General features: G+C 37.7%; 1 protein-coding gene across 1 annotated transcript in view; it reads right to left on the bottom strand.

The window, feature by feature from the left end:
- LOC131073779 (uncharacterized) overlaps nt 1-11,638 on the bottom strand; it is a 66,933-nt gene extending 55,295 nt beyond the window's left edge. The window contains exon 1 of the mRNA XM_058010277.2: nt 11,483-11,638. Coding sequence (XP_057866260.1) covers nt 11,483-11,557 — 75 coding nt within the window. The 5' untranslated portion in view covers nt 11,558-11,638. The remainder of the gene's footprint in view (nt 1-11,482) is intronic.
- Between the last annotated feature and the right edge of the window lie 8,467 nt (nt 11,639-20,105).

Genomic DNA, 20,105 nt, shown 5'->3' with positions numbered 1-20,105 from the left:
AAACTGACCGGATTTTGGCTTGAAAAGACGTTAATTAAAACCCTAAGGCTTGACCCTAAATCCAGACAACTGACTGACTAACAAAATCCTAAAAGCGAAACGAAAAGCGAGCGAAAAACGAGCAAAAAGAGGGGGTCCCCATTTGCAATGGGGCGATGTGTGAAATGGTCACAACAGGCATCAACCCAAGTACAGCAGTGAGCTGCAACTCACATGAAGAGCACCAACTTTGAACAAATGAGGCATCGACCTCACAAAGAGCTCCAACTCAGAACAAAAGAGGCACTGAGCTCATAAAGAGCTCCAACTCTATAAATAACACAGAGGCTCCAACCTCTTAAGAGAAGAAATAAAATTGAGCTTATAACCTCTTAGACTTCAGACTTTAACATATATATCAGACTGTAAATTTCTTGTAAAACTAAGGAATGTATCACAAACAACCTTTTCTCTCCAAAAATTTCGAAAAATTACATTGAAGTAACCTATGATATCTTCAATACAAATTGAACAAGATTTCAAAACATGAATTTTGGATCAGTCGCCTTGACATCTGATATTCTTGCATGTGTATCTTAGTATATCATCTTCATGAAAAAATCTGCAACAAAAACTTCGCGTGTTATTCTTCAAGAAAAACTCTGCGTGTTATTCTACTCTGCAATTCAGGAAGAATTGTCAAAAAACACTCCTCGCGTCAATATTCACAGTTTAAAAATTCTCTCAAGCTCAAATCCCCACACCTCACATACACAAATGAATTGGACTTTTTACTTATCAAAAACTCCATACTTCCAACAAACAAGCTCTGACTTTGTCTGAAGAATACTTAAGAGGAAAACGTATTTCTCAATCTGGTAACCTCTTATGCACAGTCCAGAAATTAATCATTTAAACTCTACACAAACTGAAACTGCTTCTGCACACACAGACAATGATCAACAAACAGGCACAATTGTCAAATTTGAAGAAGTCGAAACAGTCAAAGAATATTCTACCAACTTGTGCAGGCTTCTGACAAACAACCATAAATTCTCTATCAATATCAGTAAACCGCCAATGACAAAAAGAACGATTACAAAACAGAGCCAACCAATCACAAAGACAAGTGGCATCCTTGACATCCACTGACACATCTACATAACACAAAAACAGCAAAGACTCATTTCAAACCATGTGGCAACAAGCAAACTGCACATACGTTGACATCAATGACAAGAAGATCAACAATCTCCCCCTTTGTCATTGATGACAAGCCAAACAAAACCAAGACACCAGCTTTGAAACAAACTGAAGCTCCCCCTATCTCACTACTCCCCTTTTGACATCAATGACGAAGCCATAGCTACATATCTGAACCCAATTTGCATACCTGCACCGAGGCATAAAATGTAGCAATAGATACTTCCCCTGAGACCAATCTGCACCTTAGTGAGGAAGTGAAATCACTCCCAGATTCTCCCTCAAAAATTCAAATGTCTCTGTTGTGACCATTTCACACATCACCCCATCGTTGATGGAGACCCCCTTTTTTTTGCTTGCAGTTTTAGACTTGAGCGGCTTGGTAGTATTTTAGGTCTCTCTCTAGGATGAAATGAGTCATCTTGGCTCCTGAAAGAAAGGATCTGTGATTAAAGATCAAGTTTGAGAGGTAGTTGTGTTGAGAGTTGAATTTGATTGCTTGAGCTTGAATTTGATTGTGAGAAAACTTTGGATAATAAGAGGCAAAGCATATCCTTCTTCCATCCTTCCCTCCCTCCCATATCCTCCATTTCATGTCCTCCTTCCATGACACCCTCCCTAAACAAGACATCCTATCCTTCCTTACATCCTGCATCTCTCATCTTTCATCCTTGCCTCTTCCACTCATCCTCCTTTCATCCTCTATCCTCCATCCCTTATCCCTCCATCCTCCTCCATCTTTCTTCCTTATCACCCCTTAACTATTCCATTCACCTTCCCCTTCACCTAACTTCCCTTCCCTAAACCCTTCCTCCCATTCATCATCTTATATCTTCTTGTCTTTCATCTACCTTCCACTACCCCATCCCATCCTAGCCTACCCTTCTACTTCCCAACTACCTACTTTCTATTCCCTACATTTTGTTAACCTATATCCCACACTTCCTTACCATCCTACCTCCTAACTTCCATCCTACATTCTAACCACTACACCTACCACTACCTACATCCCATCCTAACTATCTCTTTCACCCCCTACATCATCATTAACCTTATCTTTCACATCCTAACCTCCCTACCTACCTACCTATCCTTCTATCTCCCCCAAACATATCCTAAATTTAATTCACTAACTCCTTTTTATCCCATCCTATTTCCTATCCTCCTAACTATCCTCATCTCCCACCTTCATTCCCTAATTACCTTTTTCCTAACCTACATACTATCCTAAACCACTACCCCTACCACTACCTACATCCCATCCTAACTAACTCTTTCACCCCCTACATCCTTCATCATTAACCTTCCTCCCTTCCTTCCTTCCTTCCTTCTTACCCCACCACCTTCTTCCTACCGACCTTCCTCACTCCCTTACTACCACGGCATATCCTCTTCCAGCATTCCTTTCCCCTCCTTCACCATGGCACATACTCCCTACCCCACCTCCCTTACTTCCCTGTAAAATCCCAAAATGAAATCTTATTCAATCTACTGATTTTTGTTTCCAATTCTACCTTTGGCTAGCGAAGGGGTTCTGTTTGATCTTTGTTTTGTTTTGATATTTTTTTAACTTTTTTGTGTTTTGACTTTAAATGAATATTGAATGCAAAACACCAGGAAATAATTGACTGAAAAATAATTCCAGAATTCTGAATTTTTACAGCAGCAAACTATAATTTCAAATAAGAGTGCTCATCTCACCAAAAAGAGACAAATATCATAGCAGGAGTCCGATGCTTAGCCTAGAAGTGTACTTTTTATTAATGGATCTCACAAAAATGACAATATGGGGGCATCTAGGGTGTGACAATACCTCCAATGGGTTTTATTTGCATCCACTAGAATTATCAAAAACAATTATTGCAAGACTGGACAAATCTACTGCTGATTCCTTCAAGCTCCCAGTCAAAATCACTCAATTTAGCCAAGTTTCCTCACTAATTTGCTCATATCATCCACCTATGCTGTAACAAGCCTGAAGAAATGATTTATTTGCTGATTGCTACCTCTAACAATGAATTTCCAACCAATTTCAAACCCTGCCTACTGATGATTTATTTATTTGACACCCTAGGTGCCTCCAAAGTGTACAGCCTACCCTAGGAAGCCACGTGGGAGCTGGAAATGGATGTGGCGGCCTTCAATGGCCTCTAATTCCTGATCAATTCGCTGTCACCAATCTGATAATGTTGCTACAGGTCTGATTTTGAAGCACAAACAAGAATTCTAGAGGAATTTTTCAGTTATATGAGTTGGGGTTGCGTCCAAACTCATCCACCTTTGAGAAGTTTTTGTTTCTCAAGACTGATCTGCTGCCGGTATGCATTTGCAGAGCTCAATTCCCAAATAGAGGCTGAAAAATAATAATCATGAATGCCAAAATGAAAAGCCTTCAAACCTTTTTATTCATCTCCAAGCCTAGACGCCACATTTAGGTTTTCCAAATGCCAAGATACCAAGGAATATACTCCTTACTTGGGCATACAAGTTGAGGATCTTATTTCATCAATAATGTGGCCCAGTTCATTTTATAATAATTTGCCTAGGTAGGCATGCCAAGGTAACTCTATGACTTTTAATTTGGAATTAAACAATCTTCCTTTATAAAGTTACTTTTATAAAATATTTCTATTTTTAGAATAAAGTAACTTTATAATGAAATATCATAGAGTACATATGAAATAAGCCAACCAAAGCCAAAAATTGACTTAGTATAATTCCCCCTTGCTAGCACAAACATCTCCTAACCTTCGAATCTACCTGCGGAGATGAGTAACAAGCAAATCTATGCTCCTGAGTGATCATTGGGAAAGTGACGTTTCATTCCCCTCCACCGCCGCATCTCCAAACCCCACATCCTTCACTTCTTCTTCCCCACGGCATGCTCTCCCCACCGACATCCTTTCCTTCCTCTCTCTCACAGCATGTTATACTTTAACCCAAAGCAAGCACTCAACGAGCATGGAAGTGAGTGGCGCCAACAAGGATCAAAGAGGACCCACTCAAAGATAAAACATGAAGAAGAAATCAATGCCGCATAGGATCAAAGGGGGCCCACACAAAACAAATAAATGTTTTATTTTTAAAAAAAATTATAAGACCAAGTCCACAACATCCGATAAGGAAGAAAGAAGTCTCAGCCCCAGCAAATAAGACAATGAAGGCCGACATGGATGAAGTTTCACGTATACATTAAAAAAAATCATTGAAACTTTAAAATTAAGACAAAAATTTCAAAAGGAAAGTCGGCCTAGAATGAAAAGAGACAACCTTTGGCATCCAACGTATATATATAAGGAGGATATTGTGAATTCATTTATCATTCAAGGCAATTGAATTAATAAACTCTGCTTTGCACTTCAAAAGCAAGGTAAAATACGAATCTAAGCAAAGCGAATTTTCTTCATCAGCAATTAAATAGGGGGATTTTAGAGCAATAAAGAGCTGATTTTTTGAACATCAGTTTTGAGGATTATTATCAACAATTACCAGGTCTGATTTTAATATATTTTTGATCATTTTTATCAGATCTAGGGTCAATTTTATCAATTTTCAGTCATAAATCAGGATTTTGAAAGAGTTTTAATTGAGAATATTTTTCATCATTTGTTTTTTTGGTTTTTTTTTAATTCTAAATTGGCTGATTCATGGTTTTAATTTAAATTTATCTACAAATTTGATAGACATCTTCAAAATAGTCTGATTTTTCACCATCAAAGTTTTAGGATAAGCATTTAAAGTTTAGCAATTCATTAAGATTTTAATAATATTCACTTTATAAGTGGATTGCTAACTTAATAGAAGATTTTCAGTTGAGAAAACCTCAATATCATACTAAGATCCTAACTTAGACAAATCTTCCAGGAGGTAGATGGTGGCCTCGAGAGCTGGAAGTCCCTCAAGGCAGGCTCTCATCAAAGAAGATGCGAAGGAAATAATACCTGAATCAAAGATTACTTCACAATGGGCGAATGTGGGAGACACTAACTTGGGCAAGATTGACATAAAGAAATTTCAAGGCCCTCTCTACACAAGCAAGCCAATTGGGATTTCAAAGACGATGATCAAAAGCGGAATTGTCCAAGCGGTTGGTTTCCCTCTTGCCATCCAATGCAATGACCTAATAGTTGAATGTGCAAGACACTATGATACCAACACAAGACAAATAAAGACATTTGATGGCAAAGTGTTAGCATTCTTGTAAGAAACTACTATCCGTTAGACTTTCAACATACTTGAGCCTAAAGATATGATATACAAGAGTAAAGAAGCAGCATTGGCGATCTATGAGGATGACCCCGACAAATGCCTTAGTATCATCAATAAGTATTGGTTGTCGAAAGCTAGACCTGCTCTCAACAAAGTGCCAGGCAATCTCCACATAAAAGACTTCAAGGAGGAATTCGGTGATTTGATTACCCTACTCAACATGATCATGGGAAGTCCACAAGCCCCATCATTTGAGAAATGGATGTTCTTCTTCATAGAAGCAGTAACAATTGATAGTGAGAAGATCAACTAGGCTAAGATCGTAAGCAACAATCTTGATCTTCAATTGAGAAGACTTGAGCACACCAAAAACTTTCATATGAGCTCCTACATCATCTACTCACTAACCAGAGCCAAAGAGTACACAGGATTGATGTATAGAGGCTCGATAGGGAATGGAAAGGGAGAAATAAGGGTATGTGAAAACAACATAGCTGAATTTTCGTAACAAGGCTCATTATCGAAGAGTGAATGATGCCTTCTTCATGCATATAACAAGAAAGTTGCAAGGCAGTATCCATCAAAGGTTATCCCCACAAGAATTGGTGAAGCAATATGGTGCTTGGTTCATTCAATTTCCCAAGTTCACTTATATACGAGTTCAAGGATGCCCATCACCACCATACAAGCTTCCACGTTATCCTACTGACAAGATGCTATTGTTGGAGGTGTTGATACAATTAATTGCATATGACAAGACTCAAAGGGACAAACATAAGACAAGGATTTCCTTTCCCATTATGATTGGAAAATCATTGGAGTTATGTCCATCTTTGCAGGTAGCTGAGAGAGCAAGAAGAAGAGATGAAATTTTATCCCTTCATTGAATATCCTTTAAGGGATAATTTTGATCTACACGGCAACATGAGGAGGAAGAATGGTAACAAACACAAGCATAAGCCACATATAGAAGACTATTGGATGAATGTCAAAGATGATTTTGAGACTAGAAAAATGATATTCTCTAGATTGCCCATAGATATCCTCAAAGCATTTAGAGTGTTCACAATCCCAAATCAAGTGCAAGATGATGGAAGGCGCCTCCAACGTGCTTATGAGCAAGTGAAGGATAAAGAAATAGAAGACAAGTGGGTTGAGATGGAAGTTGTCGATATGAACAAGTTGATGAGACCCGTCTTAGCGTACACAAAAGGATGGGTAGAATATCAAAATAACAAATTGAAGGGTCAAAAGGTGCAACTCACCTTTGATATGATGGGAGACCCAAATTCCTCAAATGAAGAAACTGAAAGTGTAAGTGTTGATGTGTTTTTTATGCAAACATAGAATAAAATACCCAAAAGTATCTTATCCTCTCTTGAAGAGAGCTTCTCAAATGCTGAAGATTGGCTTAAGGATCACTTGAGATAACTCCAAGGTTCATGAATGTAGGGTCACTATGGATAAGCACAGGGGAGAATTGTCGAATGCTTGAATCGTTGGAACTTAGATCATTTGATGTTGCGATCTTGTGATGCTTTTGATCCTAAACTAAATCATTATTAAAAAAAAGGGGCAAAAGGTGAAGGGTTGAGAAAGTCTATTCTAAGGCCTAGAATGTAAAAAGATGGATAAATGATTAGATGGAATCCTACCGAGTGAGGTCTCACCATCAAACTGAACAATTCGACACAAGCTCGGTGCAATCTTCTAAGGACGTTTCAAAGATGTTCAAATCATTATCATCAAACGTTGCTCACCATTCAAGGTAATGCATAAACAATGGACGCATTACAATTTGAATTTAAGCTCATATCACTCTAGTTGATCACCCAAGGCACACTTACAATCAGCAAGAGGCTAGTGGTATGGACTAAACGGATTCCACACAAATGCATTCAACAAATTCTTCCATTCAATCTAATCAGCATGAAAGTAAATTGAGAAGTAAAAACCATTCAAGTTGTTGAATCAACAAACTGAATTCACCATAACTTCAATGAAATCAATTGTTCTTCACAAGAAGGTTTGGCAACAATCTTTGCCTTCTCCTAATCTAACTTCTATTCTAATTGCTATTCTTCTAAAACTATCTATTTGCTAATTATTCACTATTCTAGCACTATTTGCTAACTATTCCCCTTTACATATGAAGAGCTTGCGCCTTTTATAATGCTCTCAATACAATTCAATGGCTCAGATCCATTTGAAATCAATGGCCAAGATTTTACAATGAAAACCCTAATTAGGGTTTGTTACAACAAACTCAATTTGGCCAATGAAATAATTACAACACTTTGGCATGACCAATAGATAACAAGGGTAGGTGCTTCGGAGTTTGTGCCATCACTGGTCAGTCAAGTACATTGAATCAAGACGTGTTGATGTGGAACTTCTTTGATTGGCGAGTGGTGACTGGGACGATGACTAGGATTCCACCTTTATCTTGCACTTGTAGGCTTGATAGATCATCATGAAGGAATATTTCTTGATACTTAGCATTATCTAGCTTCTACAATGATGATGATCTTCTTTTAACTTTGATTAACTCTTCTGAAACTATCCTCTCGAATGCCTTGATCATGGAAGTGCAAGGTATAAATCTTAGTTTTGAAGTATTGATGAACCTCTGATGTCACCAATGTCTCTCTCCTTCGGAATTCCTTCTCTTATGACTCCCTTCATATCGTTGATGTTGTAGATCATGTCTTTGTGTAAGTGAATGCTTCTTGTGTGATCTCCTTATTTCTTTCTTCATCTCCTGCAAAACAAACAAGTATCACATACACTTGATATATAGGTTTAATAAGAGCAGATAAAGAGAATTCGCCCTCATGAAGGGGCACTTGAAGTTGTTTTTTCTTACTCGTAAAAGGGGGGGTCTTGAAGTTTACTTCACTCTTGATTTTCATTAAGTTGCCCTTGTCTTTTGAACTTGTTCTCCTCCATTTTCTTGAACTTCGCTCATACCCATGGATTCTTGAACTTCATTTATGTATCTCATTTCCTGAAGCCGCCTATGTGCATTTATTTTTGAAGTTGGCTCTTATACACCATTTTCTGAAATTCATTCTTCCTCAAAATGTAAAACTAGCTCATATACCTTGAGTTATGAAGTTCGCTCCAAATCTTGAACTCATGAAGTTCATCTTTGTGTGAAATTCGCTCCATTTCCTTGACTCTGAAGTTCACCTTTGTAGGAAATTTGCTCCATTTCCTTGACTCATGAAGTTCACTCCATTTTTCAAACTCATGAAGTTCACTCATAACCTCTAACTCTTGAAGTTCGCTCATGCTTCTCAATACACTTGAAATTTGCTCTTCTCCCTTTAACCATGAATTTCACTCCAAATTCACAACTCATGAAATTCACCTTATCTGAAATTCGCTCCATTTCCTTGACTCATGAAGTTCACCTTTGAATGAAATTCACTCCTAATCATCAACTCATGAAGTTCGCTCCAAATGTCCCAAACATGAAATTCGCTCCAATTTGTCAACTCGTGAAGTTTGCTCTTGAGTGTTTGAACATGAAGTGCGTGCTCTCAAATTTCCTACATTCCTCCACTTTCAACATGAAGAAGTTCACTCATGTGTGCACATTGATGAAGTTTGCTCCACTATTCCAAGTCATGAAGTTCGCTCCAAATATCTCAAACATGAAGTTCGCTCCAAATTGTCAAGTCATGAAGTTTGCTCCAAATTCCCAGTTCATGAAGTTCGCTCCAAATTCCCAGTTCATGAAATTCGCTCCAAATCTTGGAGTCATGAAGTTAATTTCAAACTAAAACGAACTTTCCTCTCAATCACTTCATTGCTACATCAATTCAATCCTTAAGTTTTTTTTAGGTCTTCATTCACAAAAAACATGTCAAATTTCCCTCATGAATGCAAAATTTGCTCCTATCATGGAGCTCATGAACTTTGCTTTGCTCTCAAGAAGAGGTGATCTCAAATCAAAACCATGCTCACTATCTTCATTCAATCGCTCCAAGGCTTTTCAAAGGAATTCGCTCCAAAAGTGATGATAATGAAGTATGCTCTTAAGGTCATGCTCCTGAAGTGAAGGCCCTGACTCACCTTTGCTCTCTTTCGCTCACTCTCTCAACTTTGATGCATCGTGCAATGCTCATCATGTAGCCTTAGGATGAATTTCCGCTCTATAGGAGAGGTATAAGAAGTTCGCTCTACAAGGGATGCACATGAATTGAAGTTCACTCCTCAAGAAGAGTACTTGAAGTGACCCTCTAACTAGCAATCTTTCTCACTCATGGTTGAACTCATGATATCTAGACTTTGCAAACTTACTTCACACTCATGTAAGAGTATCCACCTAACTCCTAGCCTTTTGAGCACCTATACCTCCCTAAAGCAAAGGCTAAAAGCTAAGGACTCAAACACTACCCTAGAAATCAGAAAAAAAGTAGGGGTCCCCATTTGCAATGGGGCGATGTGTGAATACCTCACAATAGTAAGCATAAGCAAGAATACGACCCAGTCAACTCAACTTATGAGCTCTAAAAGAAAAGGAAGTCACAAGGAGGGATCAAAACAGAAGAAGCAAAGGACAAGTACAAGCCATCCTTCAACCAGCTGATCAAACAAACTTAGAAGCCCAAGCTGATCAAAGGAGGGCCACACTATAACACACCAATAGAGAGCTTGAGCTCGTAGCACCCAAACATCAAGGGTTCTACGAACACAAGCCCCAACCAGCAGCCACAAACACCACAGCAGCCTATCCAAAACAGGGTACCAAAGGGAGAAAGGTAGTTGTCTCAGCAGCCAACGTAGCAAGCCAAACACCCCAAACAGGGCCAACACGGCAACCATGGAGACCATCCTCACGCTTAGTGCACAATGGGAAAAGAGAGCTAGCTCCCACTGCAAGTAGGAGACCTGGCCACCAACAACATCAGCTCTAGGTTTGTTCCCAGCAACACCATCTCCAACACCTCCCCCGCAGCCACAATCGCCAAAAAAGGCAGGGGAGATCATCCAGACCTGTAGCGCTCAAGGGGAACAAGGGGGCCAGCACCAATGAAAAATGAAATACAGGGCTTCCCTCAACAACCATGGCCAAGGAGAACCAAGAGGGAACAAGAGGATCCCCATCATCGTCTGCCTCAGCATCGCTGCCATCACACTCAATTTGAAAAGCAGGGTTCCCCGCTCCTTCAGCCATATTAGAGACCAATTACGTTTTTATGTTCTCTAAATGCATTAATTTCTTTTTCTTTCTTGTAAAACCACAATTTTTTTTGCCAACTCCAAGCCGAGTTTTCTGTCTAGTTCGTGACAAGTCCTAAGTCTAAGTCCAAAATTTTGGGCTGCCGAGCCTGGGCGGAGTCCAAATCATCAAACTTTGGTTACAGAAAAACCACTCCTGATGTCTCTTCTTGTTACTTATCACCTTCTCGTGATAATGAGTTCTAAATTTCGGTAATGCTCATACCACTGTCCACATTAACCTATTACCACGACACCACAGCCCCAGTTGTGTTCTTGAAGTCAAGGAAATTGAACTTGGGCAATTCTCATATGAGTGTCCACATTACCGTCCTTTGAACACCCTACTTACATGTACTTGTTAAAATAACAATAAACATATGATTTTCTTCCTAGAATCTATGTTTTCCGGGAATGAAAAGATGATCACTCTTCTATTCTACATTTGTAAAAGAATACTCCGTCAAGTAAGTTTCTCACACTTCTACTCCACGTTTCTACGCACCCAATATGCTAAAGCTCAAATACAACTCTTGAACAACCTCCTCCTAAGATTTCATCAATGAGCCCTTTCTAGGTTTTTATTAAAACTCTCAACTTCAAAATAAGTAGATACCCAAAACCTGAATTTTGAAAAAAGTGCAGTTCCTGAAAAGGACAACTGTTGATGACGAACAGAATAATCTTAATTAGTGAAATGATCAGAGAACAAATTTGGGATCAAATTTGAAAGAGGGTTTTATTCTAATATTTTGATCCAGCATTGATCTATGTTGCATTGCTTATCATGGCAATGTACAGCTGTGTACCTTTGATATCATTAGAAATAATATATTTGAGTGCTTGCGGTTGGAGATTTTACCTGGAGTGCAGCAGCCCACGTGATAAGGAAGGATGCAAACCAAAACCTCTTGTCTCGTAAGAACTTAGTTTCCATCTTCCAAGAACATCAGACCATCGTCAGGTTCTTTTATATATATATGGTTGTAATGGTGAAATTCCCACACCCAGTTCCATGTAACGTTTTAAAAATTGATTAGTGGAATTTGGCTTATTCTCTCATTTTTATGAGTCTTATTATATATTTATTTACACTTATTATATAAATGGGTTTTTATTGAATTTTTTATTATAAATATTTATACAAATATATCATCATTAGTCGTTATTATAACTAACATTGATATATATTCTTATATTTGATCTTCATATTAAGATTCAAATCCTCTCAATTTATCAATATCATAACGTTCAAAATCCATCTTGAGGTACTTGGATTGACCCAAAATTCATTTTTAAAATTCAAGTTGTTAATTCTCACATTCTTTCACTAGTTCATATAAGTCAACTAATACACATTTGCACCATGTTTTTTAGGTCTTAGTATTTGAAGACATTCAATATGCAATTAATTCATAGGTGACTAGAAGGAAAAATCATTCTAAGAACATTTCAATTTGGAGATTAAAACAAATGGATCTACATCACAATTAGAATCTACATTAAGTCACCTACACGCTTTTCTATTAGATTCTCCATAGTCACCCAAGGCTATAAAGTCGGTTTGACAAAGGGGTTTACAACCAAGCAAAACTTAACCCTTGCAAAATAGAATTTTTCCCTAAGGTATTTCTAAATACCATATGTCCTTACACACTTTTAGATGTCAAAGATCAAGGAAAAGTTAGTTTCACAAATCCACATTTTTGGCTAATAATGCAAGATATAAGGCAACCTGAATCACAAAAAAAATTCAAAATTTTGTTTTAATCTTATTTAAATCACTAGAAAATTTATTTTATTGAACTTTGAAACTACAAAAATTGTCAAAATATTTTATATCTAATTATATTTAAGTTATAATAGAAAATAAAATTAGTGTTGGCAATATGTTTTGTCATTCATGTCAACTTGATGCCTAATAATATGTGTTGTCATTCTTGATGTTAGCTTGATGTCAACCTATCGACATGTATAGAAATGGCTTGGTGCAATAGAAGAAGCAATGAAATGGTGTGTGATCAACATTTGAGAGAGATGGTTTGACATGATCGGCATGATTGAAGATAGTCTGGAAAACCACCAATTGTATCCATGGCTAAAAAATTGTCTGAATGTACAATATGTATATGGTAACACATTATTACATATATTTCATATCTTGGGTGAGGAATGAAATCATCTTGATTCATCTTTGTATGTTTCAAGGGGTTAGATAAGGTTTTCTTTGCTTCTGCCTTACTTGTTTGGTTGAGGAAATTTGTTTAAGGCATTAATAGTATTTTACTAAGTATGTAAGTTGATATATTTGGTCTGCATTCCTCCACCTTGTATGGATTGGCCTTACAGTTTTGAGGATAGATTTGTTAGTCATTAAGGTGCATACATCCAAGATTTCATGCGATATCATCGTCTACAATAAATGTTATGGTTGATTGTTCTCATGTGTGCACTAGGATAGTGGTATGTCTTTGTTATCCTCAATTTTATCATTAAGAAAAATTGAGGGTACCCTATAATTTTTTGCTAATTTGTGGTTAAATTAATCTATACACATTTATGAGACATCATCATCATCATAAAATGGGTTTTTCCCTTGGTTTTTTCCTTTTACACTAAGGAGTGTAATCTAGGTGTAAATTGGGTTCATAAGTCCGATTTACACTAAGTATACCTTTTTGGTATAAATCGGGTTTATAAACCCGATTTACACCTATTTATGTCACTCTGGGTCATTACTTACTCAATTGAGTAATTTGTTCGGAGTCTCCCTCCTTTATTTTTAAGCCTTTAAACCGCTTTTAAATCTTCATTTTACTTGATTAAGTTCACTTGGAGCTAAAGTGAGAGATTTTCCATGATTTTCAAACCCTGGTATGAATTATTTCTTCCTATTATTTAGGGTTTTGAAAACCATTTTTGTTTTTTCCATAAATCGTGTTGGTTTTCCCTTTGCAAAATTTTGTGAATGAATGATGTCATTCGGGTTTTCATACCCGAATGACATCTTAGTTTAAATATCTTTCGCAGTGGTGCGAGGTGGTGGTTGCCAGCCCACCATGCACCACGCACTAGTGTGTGGCGGGTCGATGACCAACCCCCCACGCGTTTTATTTTTCCCTACGTTTTATTTTATATGTTACCCGTATTGTGGTGTTGGGTGGGGTCATAGGCCCACCACACACCACAATGTGGTGTATGGTGGGTTGGTGACCCTGACCACCACCCATGTTCCAACTTTTATTGCATTCCTCATAGTGGTGTTGGGCAGGGTTGTAGGCTCCCCACACACCACATGGTGGTGTTGGGCAGGGCCGTAGGCCCACCACACACTACACAATGGTGTGTGGCGGATCTACAACCCCAACCACCATCGTCGACCCTTCATATATACCCAAGGTGTTTGGCGGGGCTATAGGCCCAACATACACCTTTCAATCCACACTCTTTTGTAAATGAATTTTTCAAGTTTATGGATTTGAAATTCATTTATCGCACACACATAATGATGATTTTTCATCCAATTTATCATGGAGATATCAGTTAGCCAAAGAGGGTTTTTGGAAACCCTAATTGTTTCAAATGTACTATTTTTTTAATTTGTTCAAGTCATATGAACAAAAGTAATTGATCAAATGTATCAGTGTAATACTGATAATTTCCCTTTTTCTCAATGTTATTGTCATACAAATGATAGAAGCTTCTCCAAACAAGAGGGCAATGAAATTTAAAAAGTGGGATCCTCACCCGATCTTTTTGCCTTCTTCATTCACGTCTAATATTGATCATATTAGGGATACGGAAATAGGTCATTTCGATCTATTTGAGTTCCCAAAGAGGGTTGAGAAGCCTTCTTCCTACTGTCAGATCAAATCTATCATCAACAGGAGTATCCACTTGGTAGCGGTTTTCCCTATGTCTACTCAGGATCCTGAGTTCGTGATAGCAGTTGCAAACCATTTTGATCCAGTCAGTAGAAGTGTAAGAAATGAAACTGGGAAGAATTTGATCAGGCTAGATGAGGAATTCTTTGACTTGGTCTTTAAGTTTCCCAGTATTGAGAAGTATTCTAACATTACAATACAATCTGCCATAGCTTATTTTGACAGGAATTCTGACAAATGCAGAAAGAACGTTAATAATAATTAGTTGAAGACCCCAAGACCTACCATTGCAAGATGGCCAAAAACCCTTCCTAGATGTGACTTCATTGAAGAAGTCAATGATTTGATAACTCTTTTAAGTAGAGTTAAAGGACTTCCAACCTCCAACACTTTCTATAAATGGATGTATCAATACATTCATGTGATCGGGGAAAATAAAGAGAAGATATTTTGGGGAAAAAAGATTAGTGATGCTATTTGTGAACACCTCACTAAGGTACCTACCACACTCAAGTTCTACATGACTTCATACTTGGTGTATTTTGCGACTTCAATGAGACATTTTCTAGGGTTGTCTACAACTGGTCACATGAGACAAATTGAGGTACATAAATACTATTTCTTGTTCATTTTTCAAGAATAGTCATAGTCAATTTTGAAGGGTAAATGATGCTTTCTTCAGTTATTATATGGTTATGTTGAACAAGAATTTATACAATAAAAGGGTGTTTCATCATGCTTGGGAAGTGGTTAACCAATATGGATGCATGTTTCTCCAATTTTTGACCTTCACATACCTTAGGGTTGGTTATTTTGTTCGTGAGCCTTTTATGCTCCCAAGATATCCATCTAATAAGATTGTATTGATGGAGTTAGCTTATCAGATGAATGCAGTACATGAGGCCCAATCAGGTTCTCATAAGATAGGTTTGAAGTTTTCTCTTTCCATTGGTAGATATTCTATTAATTTTATCTATAAAGCCATAGCAATGGAAAAAGAGATGAGAAGGGTTACCATGAGGTTCTTCAAGGCTAGGAAGGATTTTGACTATAGGGGAATGAGGAATAAGCTTAAAAAGGCACATGTTCATGTGCATCGGATTGAAGATGTTTGGGTTGATTGCAGGTCTGAGCATGATGTAAGAAAACTTGACTATTGTCGGTTGACAGTCGAACAAATTGAAAAATTTGGTCTTACTGATATTCCCGATGATCTAGAGGAAGATGGAGACATCTTAGATCCTATGTATGAGAAGAATAAAGTTTCTTCTACTCCTTTGCCTCTCATTCAATGGTTGCAAAAGGAATGTACCTCCATTAAAGAACAGTTTCAAAGCATTCTTAGGAATACCAATGTTTGGTTAAGTATGCATGGTGTTCCTTTGAAACCTTTCTCATATGGTTTTGATGATGACACTGTCGGCCCAATGGGAAGAAGACCAGAGATCAGAACCAAGAACAAATAGGAACCCAATACTTTTGCCAAAGCTCCCAAACTAAAATTTACAATTGGAACAAAGAAAGGGAAAGGTCAAGGGGAACCTTCGAGCTCAAATGCTCACGAGACGCGAGGGTTAGAAGTTCCAAATGAGCAAGAGGAGGGTGAGCATCCTAATGAAGAATCATTTGATGTTTATCAATTAGAAGATGATGAGGAAACAACCGGAGAAACATAAAAACACAACAATTGAGAAACAAAAGAGAAATTTTATTATTATTTGCAACCAACATGCACTACATGCATTACAATTTCAGAGGATTAAAACCTCACAGGCTGCCACGCATGCAGCTTATAGATTCTGGAAAATACCCTTCCCACAATACAATCTCCCAACTCTAAACTCTCAAAAACTCAACTCCAAAAACTCAACTATTTCCCTCAAAGATGAGCCTTAAATAGACTTTCTTTCCTTAGGAGTAAGATTACATTTGCAATAGAAACTTGACAGACTAACTAGTGCTTGAACAAGAAACTGCATAATTTCAATGAAGCCAAATTCAAAACTGGAAACTTTCCGAAAAATAATTGTCCAACTTTCGGCAGCCATAATCTTCCACGTTGTTCACCATTGTTTTGGTCGCGTGGGCAATAAAAATTATCACCCTTATGATTTCAGATGGAACCCACTTCATCATTTTTCTTTTGATCTTCATTTCGGCTTCCGTAAGATTTTCCATCGCTTCTACCACCCTAGGCTTTCCCTTTTTGCTTGCCTTCAAACCTCTTATTCAGCTTCTCTTCAACCTTCAAAGCCAACTAATATGCTTCTTCAATACTGGTCATTCTAACCAAACTCAACTCCTCTTGAATACTTGGTCGTAACCCATTAAGATAGCGGGCGACTTTCTCCATGTTGGCCTCTGCATGGCCTGTTCTTATAATGATTTTATAAAATTCTTATGTATACTCTTTTACAAATTTTCTACCTTATTTCAAACCTTGTAGTTTCTTCAATAGATCCAACTCATAGTCCATAGGGATGAACCGTTTCTTCAATTTGTCAACCATGCGGTCCCATCTGGTGATCTTTCCCTTTCCTCTCTGATTTCTGTCCAAATGTACCTCTTTCCACCAGATATTTGCATGACCTTTCAGCTTTGTCTTAGGAAATTTAACCCGATATGGGTCCTCTATCTCCTCATATTCAAAATATTCCTATAACTCAATAATCCAATCAATTAGCTCTTTTGAGTTCAGATTCCCAGAATAATTTGAGACTTCAATTTTGGGTCTCTTCCCAATTTGAGAAATGGTCCTCAACAAACGAGCCTGATCACGATCTATTGCTTCTTCTGACTCACTTGAGGATGAATCTTCAACCTCTCCTTCATCATCACTTTCTCCTCTCCTTGGATTAAACCCTCTTCTCCATTCTTCTTGCAGTGCATCAATTTGTCTCTGGAGAGCTCTCAAACCCTCATTTGCCAAAGCATTTCTACCATCAGCATTTTTGCCACCATGCATCACTTTTGGAGGCATCTTGAACATGATCCCACAATCACAAATCCTGGTATGAACTGCCTCATGTTCGACGATCTGTTCACACACTCAGGAACAACCCGCTCTGATACCACTTGATGAGGAAACAACCCGAGAAACATAAAAACAAAACAATTCAGAAACAAAAGAGAAATTTTATTATTATTTGCAACCAACATGCATTACAATTTCAGAGGATTAAAACGTCACAGACTGCCACACATGCAGCTTATAGATTTTGGAAAATACTCTTCCCACAATACAATCTCCCAACTCTAAACTCTCAAAAACTCAACTCCAAAAACTAAACTATTTTCCTCAAAGTTGAGTCTTAAATAGACTTTCTTTCCTTAGGAGCTAAGATTACATTTGCAATAGAAACTTGGTGGATTAACTAGCGCCAAAACAAGAAACTGCATAATTTCACTGAAGCCAAATTCGATAACTAGAAACTTTCCAAAAAATAATTGTCCAACTTTCGGCAGCCTTAACTTTTGATCTAACTGTTGGATTTTCAATGATAATACCTTTTCAGAAAGCTCTTGAAAAGATGGCGTGGTAAGGCAAACTACTTTGGATTTCCACCAATTTATGGGCTCATCTGGAGCCTCTAAGGGCTTCAAATTTGACTATGAATAAATTGAAAAAAATAAGAAAAGGAAAATCCAGAAACTACAACAGAAAATAAAAATCTTTTTGGGTGATGCAGGATTGCCCTTACACCACCGGATGCTCCTGCATTAGAAGAGGAGTAAGAAGGTGATCAAGAATGAGGTGAAGTTGATGAGGAAGAATTACCACAAGTTGATAAGTCCTTACCCTAGTATCTCCATCCTCACTTACATCTATCCCTACTTCCAAGTCTAAACTTCTCATGGTTACTTGCATTTCCCCCACAAATGTTATTCATGTATCCTCCACTAGTGCTATTGAGTCCACTTTAGACACACCCCATGACAATATTGAGAATGTATTCTCAACTTTTACCACATTGTCTGAAGTGTCTGCAACCATGGTGGATGATTTTGATAATTTCATGAATGAAGCAGCCCCTAGATCCAATGAATCATCCCTTGAGAATCCTCCCCATGTTATTACCATGACCTCTCCTCTTGTAACCACCACCATTCAGGATTCTATCAATCCCTCTCAGGAGATGGTGTATACAGTGAAAATGGATACAACAATGTTGAAAGACTAAATGAATTTAACCACAAAACCCTAGCCTAACAACAACAAAGATCCACCATAACATATGAAGATTACTTAAGACAATGCAAATCGAATGAAATCACAAAGATTATACCATCACATGTCCAATAGGGTTTGGATCTCCATTCTTCCTATCTCCATTGATCTTGCTTGATATATTTGCTCTCAGATTTTATGTATGCACAAGAGCTCAACAAAGACCGAAAATGTGGTTGCAAGTAGGATTGCATATAAAAAGCGTAGTGTAGTCAAGTGCATAAATTGATTAGCGAGGGTTTGATAATGAAGGAAGCATCTCCTTATATAGAAGACACTATAAGAAATTGAGGGATAAGATTGAGAGGTGTAAAAGGAGGTCGGCTATGATTAGAGGGTAGGTAGAGAAAACAATAAAATAATGAGAGGGGTAGGTAGTGTAGGAATTAAGAGATGAATGACATGTGTCATGGGTAGAAAAGGTTAATGAATTAATTAAATAAATAAAGATTTATTTAATTAATAGAAGAAGTGGGATCAATTAAATAAATAAGATATTTATTTAATTTAAGAAAAGGATAATTTAAATAAATAAATGTATTTATTTAAATGAGAAATAAGGCTAGAAGAGGATAAATGAATTAATTAAATAAATAAAGATTTATTTATTTAATAGAAGAATTAGGCTTAGATAATTAAATAAAATTAGACATGACAATTTCAGGTGTCCACATTTTGCCCCTCTTTGAGACAATGCAGCTTGTCGCGTTGTTTCAAAGAAGATAATATGAACTGATACAAAGTTGCCCCAAGATGGGAATGATATGCCCCCTCAAGAGATTGGATGAAAATGTCTGAAAAGATCGTAGACAATCTTTCGATAAGAAAGAAAGGCTAGAAATGACTGACAAGATAGGAAAGAGTGACAGAGTCACGGGATAAAGAAGACTGACTTGGGAAACGAGGGCTAGGACTAGGGCTAGGGTAGTCTATAAAATAGAATATGAGGGGAATACATCCTCATTGTCATCCACACATCCAAGAGATCAGAGTGTAGAGCGAGATAGAGTAGCAGCAGTCAGCAGCGATGGCATTGGTTCACAGATTCGATCGCGTTCGCCGATATCAGAGGCCAGCAGATGCAGGAGAGCCGGTAAGTACCACAAAACCTCCTTGTACTTTGTTGTAATAAATATTGTCATTAATGCATGCTAGGTAGCGCAATAAATGCATTTTATAATAATGTAAAAAATGTCCAAAAATATCGGGGCGTGTCTGTGCTGGTGCCAGGCGCGTCTACGCTGGCTAGGCGCATTTGTGTTTGTGTCAGGCGCGTCTATGGTGGGAATAGCGTGTGTGCCAAATGCGAGCGCATCTGCGTTGTTCAGGCATGTTTGTGAAATGTGGGCACGTCTGCGTTGTTCAGGCGCGTT

This window comes from Cryptomeria japonica, chromosome 1 (assembly GCF_030272615.1).
Source record: "Cryptomeria japonica chromosome 1, Sugi_1.0, whole genome shotgun sequence".
NCBI lineage: Eukaryota > Viridiplantae > Streptophyta > Pinopsida > Cupressales > Cupressaceae > Cryptomeria > Cryptomeria japonica.
Note: the sequence above shows the minus strand (reverse complement) of the source record. Positions and strands in the feature narration are given on the sequence as shown.